The following is an 18,391-nucleotide window of genomic DNA, read 5'->3' as shown; positions in this document are numbered from 1 at the left end:
CCAGAAAAGAATGAGAATTAGAAGGCTTTCTTCTAACTTTCCAGGACAACTAAATCAGTTGGAGGCCATTCTCTGCTCTTAGGCTTTTTCCTTGTGATTGTGCTGAAGGTCTCTAACTGGGAAGCATTTAATAAAAGGAAATTATTCTTAAACCTTTAAAGTCACATACCTTGCATAGGCAGCAAAATTAGGTAATATTCCATCTACAGTTTACAAACTTGTGTTTTAAGAAAACCAGTTGTTATAAAAGATTTGAAAGCTTTGGACTTTTTGTCACTGCTGTTGAATTAATTTACAGTTAAATTCTAAGTTTCTAAGATATTAAATTCTACTGCAGCTACAGCCCCACAAATTAATAGCGCATTCCAACATAGGAAAGACAGAAATTCATACTGCATTTAAAAAAATGCTTGACTTGAAGTAGAAAGATGAAAATAGCTATGTACAACAAAAACCATATTTCTGTTTAAATTTTATAAGCTAAAAGCTCCTTCTAATTATTACTAGTTCTAACTGTAAAACTAAAATATTTAGAAACAAATTGCTAGAGAAATATAATCTCCACAATGCCTACCATCAAACCTGATAATATTTTAACAACTGTTATGGTAACTGGGTCAATGATCCTTGTACAAGATAATTAAACAGACACTCCAATAATAAACTTTTACTCCTCCTTATCACAGTACATTTACAATAACCATATGAAAAGATTAGATTACATGGCTGGAATGTCAGCAAGCTAACACCTTATCATCCTTTTTTCTGGTATTACAGTAATACTGGTCTCTTACATAGTCACACATACTCCTATTGTGCCCTAACAGCTTTTATGCGGCATTTTTAATAAGAAAAAAAATCTGAAGTGCACAAATGCAAAGCAGTTATTATTGTCCATTTTTTCAAATGGAAATTGTGTGAATCATACTTAATTCAAGGAGGCTTGTTTTTCGAGTTTGTCAAGTTTAAACTCCACACAGATGCAAATTACTGGTAAAACTTCTCCCTGCATCTTAATGAGGTACACTATAAACCATTAAGCCAATTTGAAAACAAGAATGTTTTTTTGAGACAAACTTTACTTAATGTAGGTATTCTAAATATTTGAGAAACCAGTATTTAAAAAAAAATTACCTAATAGCACTTAACTTCTGCATGATCTTGAACCTGTGACTGCTACAACACGAGTTTCCCAGAATAACACCTGTGCTGGCACAATTTTTTTGTGAGGATTTTACAGCATGAAAAGCGTGCCTAAGCACTCTTGTGAAGGCTCCCAACTGCTGAGCTCCGAACCCAACCTCTTTTCAAAACATTGTCTCATCCTTCCAAGTACACTCAGGCCAGAAGGGAATGTAAATTGTCAGAAGTGTCTTGAAGCACTAAACAATCAAATTTGTCATTTCAGTTAGCACCTACCAACCCTCTCAAGCGTACCTTGACCAGTAAAATGATTACCAACACAGGACTACCAAGCATGTAGTACGTGGAACATGCCAGTCTATAGAGAGATCTTCCTGAAAGTTCTGCCCACTGCTGCCTCAAACAGGGCAGTCTGAACTCTCCAAAGCAGAAGAAAAAATTGACAACTGCAATCATTAAAGCTCAACAATCAGATAGATAACCTGAACTATAGAATAAAAATATGCAGATGGCCACGCAGCCAATATAAATGAAGAAAAAAAATCTCATCCAAAAACAATCAAGGGATAACCTATATTAGAAGTTACTACTTAGAATTCACCATTTTAGAGAAATGGTATCTTTTCTTCAAGGCATTAATGCATTCTGGAAAATATGGCACAGTCTGTCAGCAGAGCAGGCTTAGTGCTGTATTAGTACAATTAAAAAATTTATTAGCAACCCTTGCAGTAACTTAGGAGCCCATACATCTGTTTTAACTAAGTTTGAAAAGAATAAACAAGCTTTTAAAGCAAATTAAGTTGCTATGAGTTTTATGAAAACTGGAAGCTGGATAGACATTGCCAATGTCATCAAAAAAGACAAAGCAGAATTTGGAAATTACCGTTTCACAGCTGATCACTTTGCATATGCCATTTGGCTAGACAGTAAGCTTACGCCTTAGATCTATTACCACTACACTTTGTCCATTAGGGATGAATGAGTTCATGGTACTGTCCCATAAACCTTCCTCACCATACAAGACACAAGTGCACAGGACACAGAAGTTCTTTGGTCCTACCATTTATAGAACAACTTAAAAGAGGCTAAAAAAACCACAAACCTGTCACATGACAAGAGAACATACACAAAATGCAGTCTAAACAAATGAAGGAGATTCAGAATACAAGTTTTAAAGTGCTTCAATTATCTTATATGGTTTTGGGAAAGATTAAATACTGTGAAGACAGCACTCACATTGACTACAGTACTACATACTGCTCACCTAGGCATTAGAAATAGAAAAACCATTTGCCAGTCAGATTGTAAGTCAGACTGCAAACAGAGCATCTCCAGAATTTCTAGTGACATTTTGAAATGCAATCTAACTGCTGAGTTACAAACAACTTTAGGGCCCCTGCATTAAGTGGACTTTTAAACAAAAAAAGCCCATGAGTTGCATACTGAATTTATTTATAACTATTAACCTCTTGGAACAGGTATCAAAGTTATGTTATATTTACTAGCCTGAAAAAAGCCTAATAAAATGTTCTGGCAAGTTAAACACCAGAGAAGTGTAGCACCATATAATTTTTTTTTTTATTGCCCCAGTGGTTCACAGGTTGTTGTAATAATTTGGTGTGCCAATTTAGCTATCACATTTGCTATGACAGTGTCTAGCTCTTCAGATAGGTGGCATTGTTATGGGTAGAGGAAGGACTGCTGGACTACTTGTATGACAAGAAAAGTCATACAAGAAAAGTGGGAGAAGTGAAATGAGAGCCACAGGTTTGGGAGCCCGAGGTATTTTTCACTTCTGTTTTTTATTTTTCCATACACACAGGAAACTCCCTTGGGGAGGGAGAAAGAACAACTTCCATACAGCTAAATAAAAGAACATGTGTAAAACAGAGAAGCCACTCAATGTTTCTGAACTCCAATAAATAAAAACTTAAACAATCAGATAAAAACTTTAACACTGAGACAGCAAAATCTACTTTTCCCAAAATTTCTTCAATGTCTTTGCAGCAGTAGAAAATTCAAGAGACAACTGTCTCCATACACGTAGACAGACATACATCATTATCTACCTACAGAGAATTCATTCCGTTCCCCAGCCCCAGATGAGCATCCATCCATCCATTCCTCTCCATTCCCTTTTGCTATTACAAAGTGAGGCAAAGATAAGGAAGAAGGACAGAGTTAAGACAATCCACCAAGGTGTGCAAGGCCTTCTGCTCCCACTGCCAGTGGATGCACAGGTTATTCTTATTCAGACCAAGGCTCCAGCAATCCATTTCTCCATTTCCAGCAACAGGATTAATGGACAGCTGAAGAAGAACCATATAAGCCTAAATGGTACTTCCCCTCAACCTTTTCCTGTCTGTGACTATTTTCAGTTCAGTACAAGGAAATCCCAAGGCAACTTCACACCATCAATAATGATCAGCCTCAAAGAGCTGTCCCACCCCAGAATCAAAATTTTGTTTTAACAGATTGGGAAATCCAGGTTCATATTCGAGTGATGCTGGAGAAGCCTGCAAATCACACAGCTCAGCAGCCACAGACACTCACCACTGTGACAGAATGCCACTGGTATCTACACACAGAAACCAGCTGTCAAGTGTGGCATGATAATACAAATGCTTATTAATAAAATTAGCCACAAACTTTACAGGAAAGCATAATAAATCTATACTGGTAATTTTTTGGGAGGAGGGGAGGGCAGCAAAGGAATGGTACTGCAGAGTTTTCTGGACCAAGTTGTTTTTTGGGGTTTTTTTAAAAATGAAAAGATTTTCCAATTTCTCCCAAGAGACTGGCAACTACAAAGCACAACGCCCTTTAGGAAATAAATCTTCATTAATTACACAAACTGTGCCATGACAGGCACTGTTTTTCAACCCAACAGCTTTTCATTTATGATCCTTTTACTAGTTATAAAATCCGTCTGGCCATGCCAGTACACCCTGGGACAAACCTGAAGTATACTCAACATTCAGCACACCTTTCTTCCCAAAACACAAGGAATATAGAGAGCTCCAGTTGTCCTGGCTGGTTTTATAATCAAAACCAGAGTTCATCCTTTAAGGTATACTAGAGCCCTGCTAAAAGGGCTCCCTGGACCTGCATGCCACCCAACAGCTTGCAAGCAGCTTGAGTGACAGATGAATACAGGTTACTTACAGGAAGGACACTATGCCAAGACCTAGGGCACTTTGAACTTATGAGTCCTCAAGATGTTTCTAACAGCCACAATTGACTACACCACTGCAGAAAAAAGACAGAATAAGTAAGCAATCAAAAGGACTGAGACAGCAAGTCAAAAGCAAGAAGACAATGTAATAAACAGCCTCAGGCAGAAAAAATGTAGTGGATTCCATTACAGATTATTTGGCAAAGGAGAAGCTGATAAATGACTCAACTCTTAGAAAAACTGCACAAAGCTACTCTTGGCTTCCAAGAAAGAAATTAAGAAAGCAGCTGAAAAAAAGGAAGATGCCACAGACTGAAAGAGCAATGCTTAGGTGTTTGCTTCCTATTTCTCCAACTATGGACCAGTGCTGCAAGTCTGAGTTTGAAGATTCCTTTTAACAAAGGAAAAAACCTTTAACCAAAGGAGCAAGGTTGCACACATTAACCTCACTGGCTGGAACAATTATTCAAATTTTATATCCAAAGGATATGCCTGTTTGACTTTCTAAATTTTATTCCAAAATGAAGTGAGGAAAATGCTTTGGACAAAGGCCTACATGAGCTGTTTAATCAGCAAAAGTAAACTGAGGCTCGCTGTTGGAAGAAAAAGTGCACCATTGTTACACATCTACTTACAGAATACCTGTATAGCCATCTTTCAAATACATTTTTTTTTTAAGCGAGAACAGGCAAGACCGGGATATGCATTGCTAATAAAAATGCCTTCTATAGTAAAAACAAAAAGTGTAAGGGAATTATCCTGATCAAACCGGTAATTTTTAACCTATAGTTAGACACCCCAATATGTACCATTTCTATAGGGTTCTGAAAAGCTATTAAGAAAAGCAAATCAAATTCAACCACTGAACCAGGCAAAAAGAAAAGTTACAATTTTATGCAGAATGTCACACATGCTCTTTTAATACATCTTATATTAGAAGAAACTGTCTGTATAGTAAATATAAACCCAAGTTGTATTTTAAAGGTGTATAACAAACACTTTTAAGTGTATATATACACACAGACACACCCCCACCACTTTTTGGGCAATGCTTATTTACAGAATTTAACTTGGTCTCAGCTTTACTTTGCTTTCATCACTTCAAAAACAATCCTTCCACCATGTTCTGTTGCTTCAGAAATATATCATGTTAGTAAGAACAAAGTATCCTGCTTCTTCACAGCTTTCAATATACACCCTACAAAGCCACTAGCAATAGACTGAAGTCTGTGTTCAGTCAAAGTTCTATTTTATCCAGTCTCTTTGGAGTAGCAAAAGCATAAAAAAATAGTAGCTTCCCATGTATGAAGAGGATTGAAACATTTCAAAAGAAAGAAGCGTGATAAAAGCAAAAAACAAAACTCATCCAAAATAATCTTTCGCTATGTCTTCTTCCCCCTCCCAAAATGTATCTCCTGCCTTCACAGTAGTAACACTGGATCCTTCTCTGGCTTTACCAGTATAACTTAAATTTTATGCTTCTCCCTCTGTATCAATGTTTTGTCTTTTGTTACACGAGATATCTCAGGTTCTTGAATTCCTTAGATTTTATGTTCTCTACAATCCTCATCAGTTCTTAACAAGGGAGACAAGTCGCATAAAAGTGCTTATTAGACATCCCCTCTCATGATCCAAGACATTGATAAAGCAAAGTTTCAAGTTCCCAAAAGTGAGGAATAAGGTTTGGATCTGATTTAAAACATACAGTTGTTAGATTATCACACTAGTTGAGTAGCAACAGTGACTTCTCTGCTCTGTAGATAATGGTTGTGGTGATGCTCTAAGTACACCACAAGCCTTATGGCTAGTAACAGCAAAATTTAGGGGAAAAAAGGAACAACACTGTTGGGAAGCAGTCTGCAAGTACTCCTCTGGACAAACCTAAGGATTTGGATTGCCCAGGAACAAAGAGAATGGGGCTTACACAGAAACTTCACAAAACAAACAAACACAAAAAAACCCCCAAACAACAAACAAAAAACCCAACAAAAACAGGGAAAGTATTCTGGTGTGTTACTCCATTAAATATAATCAAAGAGAGGGGAAAAAAAAAAAAGGAAATCCAGAAGCAAAGCTAATTGAGGGCTGCTCACAATACTCAGGAGAGGACACAACTGAAAATGACTAAGCAAACACAATGCCCTCTGTTATTTCAGTATACTTTATATATGTAACAAGAGGAAGCAGAATATTAGCTAGGAATGCAATTTGTGCAATGGTAGAATAGTATTTTTGTTCTTAAAAATCTAATATCACTACTGAAAAAAACTCTTCTGCAATCAGGACCATTAAGCAGGACAGTACTGAACGCAACAAAGAAAATATCAGAAGTGTCACTAGCAATATCTGCTGAGTACTTCCAACAATGATATCCACAATTTGAATCCTAAGGACAGAGGAAAGTTTTCAGCAAGTGAAGAAGTCTCTTAGCTCTACAGATATAATATTCATCACTGCCTAATACCTTCTGGCAAACATACATCTGTTGCTTATGATTCAGTCTTTTTTAAAGAACAAGTCAAACTGAAAAAGATAAACTTTTAAATTTAACCTGATGCAATACTACTTTTGTGACTATGCAAACTGACAAGTCTAACCAGTCTACTGCTAACTCTTAAGTGCCATCCAGCAATATGGTGAGACATTAGACAGGAAAGTCAGTTCAGTTTTTCTGATTATTTACTAAGTATTTAACAATCAAAAAAAAGTTAAGATTTTTTTTTTCCAGAAAAAACATGGAACCCAGAAATACTAGAAAAGCAAGGGATATGCCCAGAGCTTTTCTTCTTATCTATTTTATTTCCATATGGAAATTCAGGCTACATTCAAGGAATGTTCACATAAGGACTGGCTTTACACTCTGTCTGGAGAGGTACCTTGAGCATATCTTCTGAGGTCACCTTCTGTTTACTGCAGTCTCAAAAACTACATGCAGATGCAGCAAGTCAAAAAGATTGACAGCTACCCTTGTAGCACAAGGGATCCTGTAAACAAGAGCTGCCCTATATTTTCTAGGAGTCTTTAACAATCACAATTGACTGTAAAGGCCTGGTCTACTTTTCCTTTGCTATCATCTGAAGTACGATTTATCACTTCAACAAGCTGACTGGGAGTAAAACTCAATAAAAGCTTTTTTAAACCTTGTTTCATAACGACTCCTTTGTTTTGCCTGCTAACTGTTGTGAAATACAGGTATTTTGCCCATTGCAAATAAAAAAGAAAAAAAAGCAGAAAGTTCTGACGTTTGTTTTGGCATAGTTCTCACGTTTGTTTTAACACAGTTCTTGGTATTTTGAGAGTGCTGCTATCTAAACGTAAGCATCGGGAACACTAATTTATTTACTGTATTATCAAAACTGAACATGAGTCTGGCCAACATCTGTATTATTAATTAGAACAGATTATCAGGATAAGTTTTCATGCCTTTCCTGCTTTAGACGACTCTTAGAGCAAGAAATTTGCTTTAGCTCTAGAGAACTGCCTGGTTTTTTTCCTCTCTACTTAACACATTCTTCTATCACTCTTACAGACAAACTAAGAGACTCGTTACCTCCATCATCAAGAGCAAAACAATTAACAGAGGAAGGTACTCTTGTAAATTTAGTACTTATGCAAAGATCCCTTGAGTTTTTATACTGTGATCAGAATTCCATCTCAGTACCATCTGTGCTGACTAAAACAGTTTGTCACAATACATCAAGAGTGCTTACAAGCCTCTTTCAAAGAGGAAGCCTTATCCCAAATAGTTATTTTGATTAACTGCACTCCATGACTTATTGTGAGAAATATGTAATGCACACATACAAAATAAATCAAAAGCAGTATCAACCACACAATAGTAAATAAAAAATGGAATGCGAAAGGAAAATTAAAAAAAAAAACAAACAAAAACCCCCACACACAAATAAAAACACAAACAAAACTCAAACCAACAACCAAACCAAACAAAAAAAACCAACCCAAAGTACACCAAACCAACAACACCCCCGGACTCGATGCTGACAAAGAAGAACTGAACATCAGAAGAAAAGAATTTGGCCAAAAAAATACTTGGACAAAAAGACATGTCCAAAATAGTTTTGATATATCCCCATAAATTCTGGAAGATATTACATTATTGAGGATTTTACTAGTTGTCACTGTATAGCTACAACAAAATAAAGCATGAAAAGAAGCACACACATGCAGAATAACTGCAGTCTCTCACCAAAGCCTTTTCTTTTCTGAATTCTGACACTCACCACTGAAACCAGACCTGGGTGGCAGATTTGGAAAGTAATGAAATATTTTCATTTTGAAAATAAGTACCTATACAGAATAATTTCCCCCACAGTATAAAGATATGGCAACAGCACACCGCAGCACCACTTCATTTTATCACACGGCACATTTATATAGGTCATGCCCTAACCACAGCATCTGCCTCAGTAAGAGCAGCATCTCTCTAGTGCCCACTCTAATATTGCCCACTATAACCAAAACACATTAATGACTAATACAGTCACTTAAGTCTTATTTACCATACCTTTCTCTTATGCAGATGAAAAACCTAAGGAAGTCTGATTTCTCCTGACCAGCTTTCATGGCCGCAGGTGGGAGAGACAACATGATGTCACCTGTCAAAACCCAGCAAACAGCCCATAACTACACCAAATACAAGAACAGAGGCTGGAGACAGTAATTCTATTTCCACCTCTCCACAGACTCTGACCTTGGCAAGTCACTGGGGTTTTGTGCTTGTTTTTTCATGTTCAGGACACGAGGAGCTTTTACGCAGACGGCTGGACAACAACAATAACTGAGTACGGCTAATTATTATTTATTCTGCCTGGCCTTAGAACTCTTCCACAATGGCATAAACTCAGAGTGTGCACAAGCACCTTCAAAACTCTAGACCTTAATGTTAAAGTTCCCTTTATGTAAGGCCACCACCGAAAGCAGTAACACCCCTTACCAAGACAACTTCCCCTGTAATCCGTAACTGATAAAAGCTTAGTTTCACAAATTCTTCTGCTAAACAAACAACTCTAACCTTATTTTCTACACTGGTAGTTCATAATCCACAATTTGCAACTTACAAACACTGCCTGCAAGATCCTTTGCCACTGCTCCCAGACAAAATTACATTACAGTGTAAAAATAAGAGCTGCCAGGAAAAGGAAGCAGGATATTTTCTGAAGAGTATCTTTTATTCCATGCAGTTTCTACCGTTCGGCAAAAATTAGGGACCGGTATTTTGCACAATTCAATTCTCTCTTTAGGCTTGGAAAATTCTGAATTTCACAGCAGCCTGATCAAGTTTCATTTCAATACCAATTTTTCCTGGTAATCTCCCAAAACACCACACACTAAAAATATGCCACAAGTATGGCTTTGAAAAAAAACAAAGTGCAGTGAAACATCCTACAGACCAAGCAATGTTACCAAGAATAAAAACAGAAAGACTTTTTTTCTGGCACATTCAGAAGAATGTCGATATTTGTCTGTACTCATAAAGGAAAAAATTTAGGCATTTATTCCTCTATTCAAATAACTATAAGAAATTAGATTAATAACTGAAACACCAACTAGGATCCATTCTAGTATATACATTTTAATCTAACCTATGAGAAGTAGAAAAATTAAATTAAGAACCAGGTATGATTCTCACACAGAACAGTTAAAAATGATTAGTTGCCAATACAGCTTGCTGCTTATTCGAGAAAATGTTCTGGATTTTCAATGCACTGATGAAATACCACTGCATACAAGCTAATCATGCAGTACAACAAAATGGAGATAAACTCTTGCTCCTGAATAAGAAACAAATGAAAAGTTACACCATAACCACAACCACTGTAAGGTCTTCATGTTTTCCAAGTGAAGCATGTAAACAACTTTAGAATCACAGACTCACAGAACATCCTGAATTGGAAGGGATCCATCAGGATCATCAAGCCAAATTCCTGGCCCTGTGCAGGACACCCCCAGATACACACCATGTGCCTTGAAAGCATTGTCCAGATGCTTCTTGAACTCTGTCAAGCTCAGTGCTGTGACCATGTCCCTGGGGAGCGTTTTCCTAATATCCAACCTAAACCTCTCTGGACATAAATTCAGCCCATTCCCTTGCGTGCTGTCACTGGTCACCAGAGAAGAGATCAGTGTCTGCCTCTCTGCTTCCTTCTGTGAGAAAGCTCTAGGCCATGATGAGGTCTCCTCCAGACTGAATAAGACAGCTGATCTCAGACATTCCTCATATATGACTTCCCCTCTAGATCCTTCAGCATCTTCATGGTGCTCCTCTGGATGCTCTCTAAGAGCTTTACATCTCTCTTACACTGTGGTACCCAGAAGTGCCCCCAGCACTTGAGTGAGGCTGCCCCAGTGCAGAGCAGAGCAGGACAATCCCCTGCCCTGCCTGGCTGGAGATGCTGTGCCTGATGGACCCCAGGACACCCTCAGCCCTCCTGGCTGCCAGGGCACTGCTGACTGATATTCGACTTTCTGTCAACCAGGACCCCCAGGTCCCTTTTGAGCCCCCCTGCCCCACCCTATGCACATCCACAGCTGCCCCATCACTGGTACTTGTCCTTGTTAAATTTCACATCTGGTGATTGCCCAGCCCTCTAACTAGCCAAGATCACTCTGCAGGGCTTCTCTTAGTTTAAATAACTATGGAAATATGTTCTTCAATTCAACACGAATGCTTCAAGACTTATCTTCATAAAAAGACATGCTCAAAAAAGAGCTTCACAAGCTTTCTCAAGACATGTGTTGTTGGCTGAAGTGTTCAGGCTGCTTTAGAGAGAACAAATAATGTCCCAGCAGCATGCCATTCACTAAAATATCTCATTAATCAAACAGTAAAACATGATAACAATTATACCTTATAATAAAATTTTACAGCTCAGTCAAGCTTAGAAAAACCTAAAAAAAATCAGTTTTTATCTTAATCTCAATTTTATATTTTATATATAATTTTAATACATATATAGTATTAGATATATAATAACAGTCTTTCTATTGTAAGGATCCAAATCTGCAGGCTTAATCAAGAGACTTCTCACACTGTACATACTGAAACCCTTACATTCTTTTCTTTCTTGGTAAAAGATTTACCACCACAAATATGTAGTTTATACATTTACAAGCACAAGAGCAAGAAGATACACAGCCATATGTCACCATCTGGATAACTAAAGTGCAGTTCAAGAGCATGAAGTATTTTTTAGAAAATTAAATTATTTTTAACAGTATAAATAGGCTCTGAAAAAATGGCTGTGAAGTGACATAGCAATAGTGAAAAAGAGTTTCCTCAAGTTCTAAAAGTTACTTAAATTTTTTTGTAAAAGATAGCAACCACAAAATACGAGTAAAGAACACCACGTAAGTAGCACACCAGGAAATGAGAAACTCTACGTTTAGCCCTTATTTTTCCAAGGCTCAGTAAGAATATAGGGATATGGAAGCTGCTTCTATTAATAATTTCCTCTTCAATTAAGTGTATTAGCTGTTTCCTTTTCTGAGTTTTTACATTACAAAAAAAGCCATAATTCTATATTATTTCCTTACTTTGTATAATCTTGTTAATTAATGTGATTATGTCCAAGGTAAGGATGAAATGTATAACATTATAATGCTATAAGCATTTCTACATAAAAATAATGGAAGTTCACTGAGATCAAGACCATAATTTATAATTATAAAACTGCCTTGAAATACTATTGACTTAAAAGGTATATCCACTTTTGTCAACAGAATTAGGATTTCAATACAGCTAGTGACATTTACTTTTTCTTCTTTTCACCTAAACACAAAAGAAGGAAAGAAGTAATTCTATAAAAGCCAGTACTCATAATTGCTCAATTTTTAGAAACATTGAAATAACAAATTAAAAAAAAAAAAAACACCTAAAATACGCCTTCCCTGTGAAATGCTCTTGGGAGGCAGTATTTCAGCACATTAGTGCCATATAGTTCAGTTAATAATGTGCTTGCAATTAACATCCAGAGAATTTAGGGTTGCAAGTATTACAAACACAGAAAATTCATGTCCTGAAACTTCAGAATTCTGCCAGCATGATTTAGTCCCCAAATATCAAACTAATACTGTGCATAAGCTACATTATTCATCCCAAGAGAGATTCGAATGAACTCCATAAGAGAATACGTGTCTGTATTAAATATGCACTTTAAAAACTCAAATGACAACCTATCTTTTCAAGTTTATCTAAAACCAAACATAGCACATAACATGCATTGCACCTTAACTGTAATCTTCACCAGCAATGAATATATAAAACCTTTAAAACTATAAAACCTTTCCTCAAAATCTTTACCTGTGAAGGCACTACAAGTCTTTTAGAAAGATTTTATACACACCTACAGGCTACTTGCTCTTCTTTTCAATTTTTAAACACAGAAATTGGAGTCCCAAATAATAAAAAATAGTCCGAAAATAAATAGAAAAATAGAAATTAGCAAGTCAGAGGAAAGAAAGTCACTCTCATTCACAAATCCATTATCATTATGCAATTCATAATATGGAACAATACTTAAGAGAGAACTTTTTTGCAAAGAGATATCAGCAAATTATAGTGCCTTTTAAATGGCTGTAGCAAGCACACACATACTATGCCAAATACAATAGTCTACAGATTATTTCTGGAGAAATGAAGCTATAGAAAGATTATTTTCAAACTCTCTTTGTGCTCTGTATCAACCAGAATAAATAAAACAACAAAGAGCTACTTAATACAGTGAACAAACAGCAAATGCAAATAAAATCAAAATTAAGATCCTAACTCCATAAAATTGCTTCTACTGAAAGTAGAAGGTTAAAAGGTTTAAAAGAGTATTTGCCAGCATTTCAGAAGACTCCTTCAAGAATATAGTGCTCAGAAGGATTTCCCAATAGTCTGACTTGACAGCTCTTGCTGCTTGATAACGATTTAAAATGTTAGTCACACAAAACCATCTACTCATTTGACTGCGAACGAGTTTTTCCCAATCTTTAACACTCATCACAACACAATAGGTGTAGTTATACTACTCAAATCTTAATAAGCATTGTTAAAATCCTCAGTGACAGTAAAAACTGTAGCCTGAAGAACCCATCCATGAATTCTAGTCCTATAGCCTACATCATCCTGTTTCCACTCCATAAACATCACTGAAACCATTCTGACACCTCTTGCAGCCTAACCCTATGATGAGGCTCAGAATCAATACATAATTGTTATCTTCCTTGACCTGTCAACCACCCAAGTCTACCAGCAATGGTTCTTTTCCAGAAATAACTCTCCTTCATTCCCTTGGCATTGTTGTTCTCATGATTCACCCCTTATCACTCTGTTCTTTCAATCTTTCCTCCTCAAGGAGCCTCCTCATTCACCTGTATTATTTTATGAATCACTTCATAGGCTTTGGTCTTGCATTCCTTTCCATTTGTCTTTATTCTATCCAGGGCCACGATTCAAATTCAACCATGAACGACCTGCCATCAATCAGAAACATCCATTCTACTCCCTATCTCTTGTGTTTGTCCAAGTCAACACCCCTGCTTGAGTCTCTCTTTCCCCACACTGATGCCTCACTATCAGCTCAGCCTCAGCACAGACAACACACTGGTCTTATTCATTCCACCATTGCTCCAGTTTCCTTTCCACTACTGCAAGTCCTGAACTTAACTAAGAATTAGCTCTCAAACCTAGATTCTTTATAGGTCCTAGAAATAACCTGCTCTAGAGAGTCTAGCAATGCCCATCACATCACTAAGATACCCATCCAGTATCTGAAGTTTTATCACATGACCACAGGAGTCTGATCCTTAAGGACACTTCTCTCTTGATAGCTTTTTTAGCCTACAGCCAGATCACAAAAGCTCTTCCTCATCTCACTTCTCGAGCAGCATCCACTCCACTCACTATTTCAAGACCCTCACTGTTCAAGGTCCTTATTCTAAAATTATTAATCAGGCTGCAGATGAGGTAAAGTTCTGGTGAACTGTTGTATTTTCACCTCTGAACTTCTTTTCTCTTGCCCTTGTGGTTGGGAGATCTCCAAGAAGCAGCATCCTCTTTCAAAAACCTCCTACAATTTTTTTTTTTCATATTTCTCATTAAAAACAAAGAAACAAAATGACCAAATGGCTGTCACATCTACACTACTATACTAAAAGTCATGGCACTCATACCAAACATTCTCCTGTGCCATCACACATCTCCTAAGTCTTCCCTTACCCTTAAATCATTAAGCATTCTGGGTCAGGAAACCCCTCATAACCACTGAACTCCAGGATGACTAATTCAGACATGGAACTTGAACAGCTTGTTACTTAGAAATGTGACTAAAACAATTTTCTACTGTACAGTGCCTATGGAAAACCAGCATCATACCAGCAATAAGCCTACTCAAACTATTTTTGGCTTTTCCAAGGCTTCTCAACCTGTTTGAAAAATAATCCAAATGCTATGTTGTATACTGCTGTTACAGGGGTTTTAACTGGTAATTGAGTACTTAAAACAATGTCTACTATTTATGATTTCCATCTGTTATTTCTGAGTTCGCTTCCAGTATTTTAAAGATCAGGTTGTCCCAGGCTACTAAGAAGATCCCATTCCATACTTTATGTCACTGTAAAATTATAAAATTAATTTCATAGCACTAGAGATTTTCTATGTCATATGGCTTTATTAGACCTAGCAGAGCAATTTTCAAGCTAATGGATGCCTACAGGTGTTTTTGCAGTATAGCAATTATTTAAAAACAAGTGGCTTGCACTCACAATATAATAAAGAAGCATTTTCATTAATTTTGTCATTTTAAAATGCTATTTCCCTAAATTGTACACAACCAAAACCAAAAATACTTCACAAAACCCAAAAAATACTATCCTATAATCCCAGCCATAAATTATCCACTTCTTTTAAACAGTAGTTGTGAATAGTAATTCCTTTTAAGTTACTTGTCTGATGTTTCTGTTTACTTTCTCACTGTATCTGGTTCTGACACTGTGCAGTTTAGCTTGTCACACTGTACATATGCACAAGTTTCATCAGAAGGCTCCTTGTGAGGCAGCAGCACGAGTGTGCCACATGCTGCCAACAACAAAGCACGAACACACTCTGACTGCCCCCCAAAAGTGCTGCAGGAAATTCCTGCTATTGCATTCCAGCACTGCATAAACCTATGTACCATAACTTAAGCTTAGGCACATAGTTTTCACAGGAAAAGAAAAAAAAACCAACCCTTTTCATTCAAGCAACACTGAATGCAAAAGAGCTGTAAGTTTTACCTCAAAGTTTGAGTGCCCATGTGATGCCTAGTCAAACACAGCACAGGATTTGCATATTACATTCTTTAGTTATTGCTTTTTAAAACACTTTTTTTCCCGCGGCCAAGTAAGTTTTTACAGAACAGCCCAGAAAGAAAATTTCTTATACTATTTTGAAAAAAAAAAAAAAATCACCTACTGCAGAATCATCAATTTTTAATCCTAATACACACAGCATCAGAACCACATTCCAAAAACAGGTAATTTAATAAAAAAAAAAAAAATCAGGCTCCTTGATATAATATAACTACAACATTAACAAAAGTTAGCATATTTCATCTTACCTACATTGCAAGTATTTAACAATAAGAAAACAAAATTATTTGTCCAGATAATTATTTGACTTAGAGGCTAAAACAATAAAGGTAGAATAAAATCCCAAACTACAAACAATTATTTAACTCTCATTAAAATGGCTTTTTTTTCTACTGTTCTGATTATTTGATCACTGTTTTTAAACTAATCCACAGTTGTTTTGTCAACATTTTAACAGACATCTGAAAAGGATAAAACTAATGTCACAAACATGACATCACTTCTGACAATCCTGTAATAATCAATAAACAAAAAGAAATGGAGCCCAAATATTCAGATGAGTAAACTAATAGAAACATAGCACAGGCTAATAGTTATAGCAAACTTTAAAAGCATTTGTTCCCTTCTTTCAAGTCTAACCTCTAAACTAGTGCAATCCAGGAATCATTAACAAACAAGATTAGCTTCCCTAAAGAACATTTAATTGGGAAATTGTGTATCAGCCACAAGATACCTTCAACAGGAAAGAAATCAAGCAAAAGCTTCAATTTATCTTTTGACAAACAAGAGCGAGGAATTGGAAATACTACTGTAGCTAATCAAAACAACAAAATACCATAATGCTACCTTCTCCACGAGAACAAAAGCATCAACCACCAACTCCACCCCACCCCCAAGCAGGCTGTTGCTCTCTAACCTAACCACAGAGCCAATGCTGTAGACAATGTAATCCCACAGGGAAGACAGAAGGTCACAGACACACTGTGAAATCTTAAAATAAGTTCCATGTCTTAGAAAGACCTAGAAATACTTTAATGAGACAAAATTTCATTTGGAACAGGTGAAGTATAGATACAGCCTGCTCTTCTCCTGTCTCTTCCCTCAACACATAGAGGGAGATCACACTTGCTCAGCATAGTGCAAAATTAAGGATACAGCACTTAAAACAAGCAGCAGCAGCAATCAAGATGTGGCAAGGATGGCAACGTGCAATGTGACACTGCAGGTGTGATTGCACACTGTATACCAGCAGTGGATCTGTTATTATTCATCAGCTGTAGGTGGCTAAGAGGGTGTCACTTATTACAGTGACACATGCTGCAGCTGGCTAGCCATGATTAAGTATTACCCAGTGCGGTTGAAAGGGATGGAGACTACCATTCATTATGATCCAGCGTGGCTTAGTGGCGTAGGGAGGCTGCTACCCTTCCTTGCACCGCAGCATTTGAAGGAAGGCAGTAAAAACTCAACAAAGCCCTGGGAATGGTGTGCAGAGAGGAGAGAAAGGGAACCTCGGTCGCCCAGCCCGACGGCACGGGTGTCCCGCTAGCAGGGGCGGAGAGCCGCCCGCGCCCGGAGCGCTCCGCCGGCAGTGACAGCGCCGGGCCGGGCCCCAGCCGGCCCCGCCGTGCGAGGGGCGCTGGGCACCGCGCTCAACTTCCAGCCGCAGCAGCAAACGCCTTTGTCCGAGCGCTCCCCGTCCGTAGCCGGGGGAGCCTGGAGGACCCACGCCTACGGCGGGACGAGCCAGGGCGAGCGAGAAGGGAGAAGAGCCCGTGCCAGCCCCAGGTCTGCTCCCAGCTGGGCTCCGCCGCTCCCCTGGGAGCCCTCAGAGCGGGACCCGCTCCGAAGCAGCCGGGATGAGCACTGACCCTGCACGGAGTCCCGACCGGCGTGTCCGTGCCGGAGAGAAGGAGAGCAAAGTGAGCGCCCAGCTGCGCCGGGACTGCCGCGCCGCGGGGCGGCCGGAGAGCGCGGCCACTGCCGGGCCGGCGCCCGGGGCGCCTCCTCCGTGCGCCCACCCGGCGGGACCCCAGCCCCACGAGGTTTGCGCCGCAGGGCCCGCCCGCGGGCCGTCCGGAGGGCAGTGCCCCGTTCCCTCGAGCGGCGGCCGAGGAGCGAGCGGGAGGGCGCGGCGCGGCCTCGCCCCGGTAGCCGCGGGCGGCGGCGGCTCCGGCGGGCGCCGCGAACGCCCCGCACTCACCCTGTCACAACAGGCGCCATCTTCCACAAACTCTCGCCAAAACTCCTACTCTCGCGAGAGCGCCCCCCTCCCCACGGCCCAGAGCGCGCGTGCGCGGGCCCGCGAGACACGCGCGGGGCGGGGGGGGGGGGCGGTGCGCGCCGCCCACTCAGCGCCCGGGCTGCTCCCTCAGACACAACAGCCCGGGCGTGGGAACCGCGCCGCTCTCGCGAGAGCCCGCTGCCGGCCGGCATGCGGACAGCGGCGCAGGTCTCGCGAGAGCGGAGCGCGGTCCGGGGAAACAGAGGGATTCCCTCTGCCCGCTCGCGCGTCCCGCCCCCGCCAGCGCGAGGAGGGGCGGAGGGGGAGGAGCCATTGGGGGCGGGGCCGCCGCTGGCGCGCGGGGATCGGCCCGCGGCCGCCGCCGCCTCCCGCCGCGCCCCCCGCGGGAAGTGCGCGCGGGGACGCGCGCCTCGTGCTGCCCGCGGGTGCGGCACGTGCGCGGCCCGCAGACAGCCGCGGGCTGAGGGGCCCGTGGG

The 18,391-nt window shown here is 39.7% G+C and overlaps 1 protein-coding gene across 2 annotated transcripts in view; it reads right to left on the bottom strand.

Annotated features, from left to right (window-relative positions):
• The window catches only part of RBPJ (recombination signal binding protein for immunoglobulin kappa J region), a 57,332-nt gene extending 39,344 nt beyond the window's left edge, over positions 1-17,988 (bottom strand). The window contains exon 1 of one of the 2 annotated variants that reach the window (XM_030270869.4): positions 17,874-17,988. In XM_030270869.4, coding sequence (XP_030126729.1) covers positions 17,874-17,893 — 20 coding nt within the window. In that variant the 5' untranslated portion in view covers positions 17,894-17,988. The other variant, XM_030270871.4, reaches the window with a different exon arrangement.
• Positions 17,989-18,391: the final 403 nt, after the last annotated feature.

This window comes from Taeniopygia guttata, chromosome 4 (assembly GCF_048771995.1).
Source record: "Taeniopygia guttata chromosome 4, bTaeGut7.mat, whole genome shotgun sequence".
NCBI classification, from domain to species: Eukaryota; Metazoa; Chordata; class Aves; order Passeriformes; family Estrildidae; genus Taeniopygia; species Taeniopygia guttata.
The sequence above is the reverse complement of the archived record's forward strand: the minus strand, read 5'-3'. Positions and strand labels throughout refer to the sequence as shown.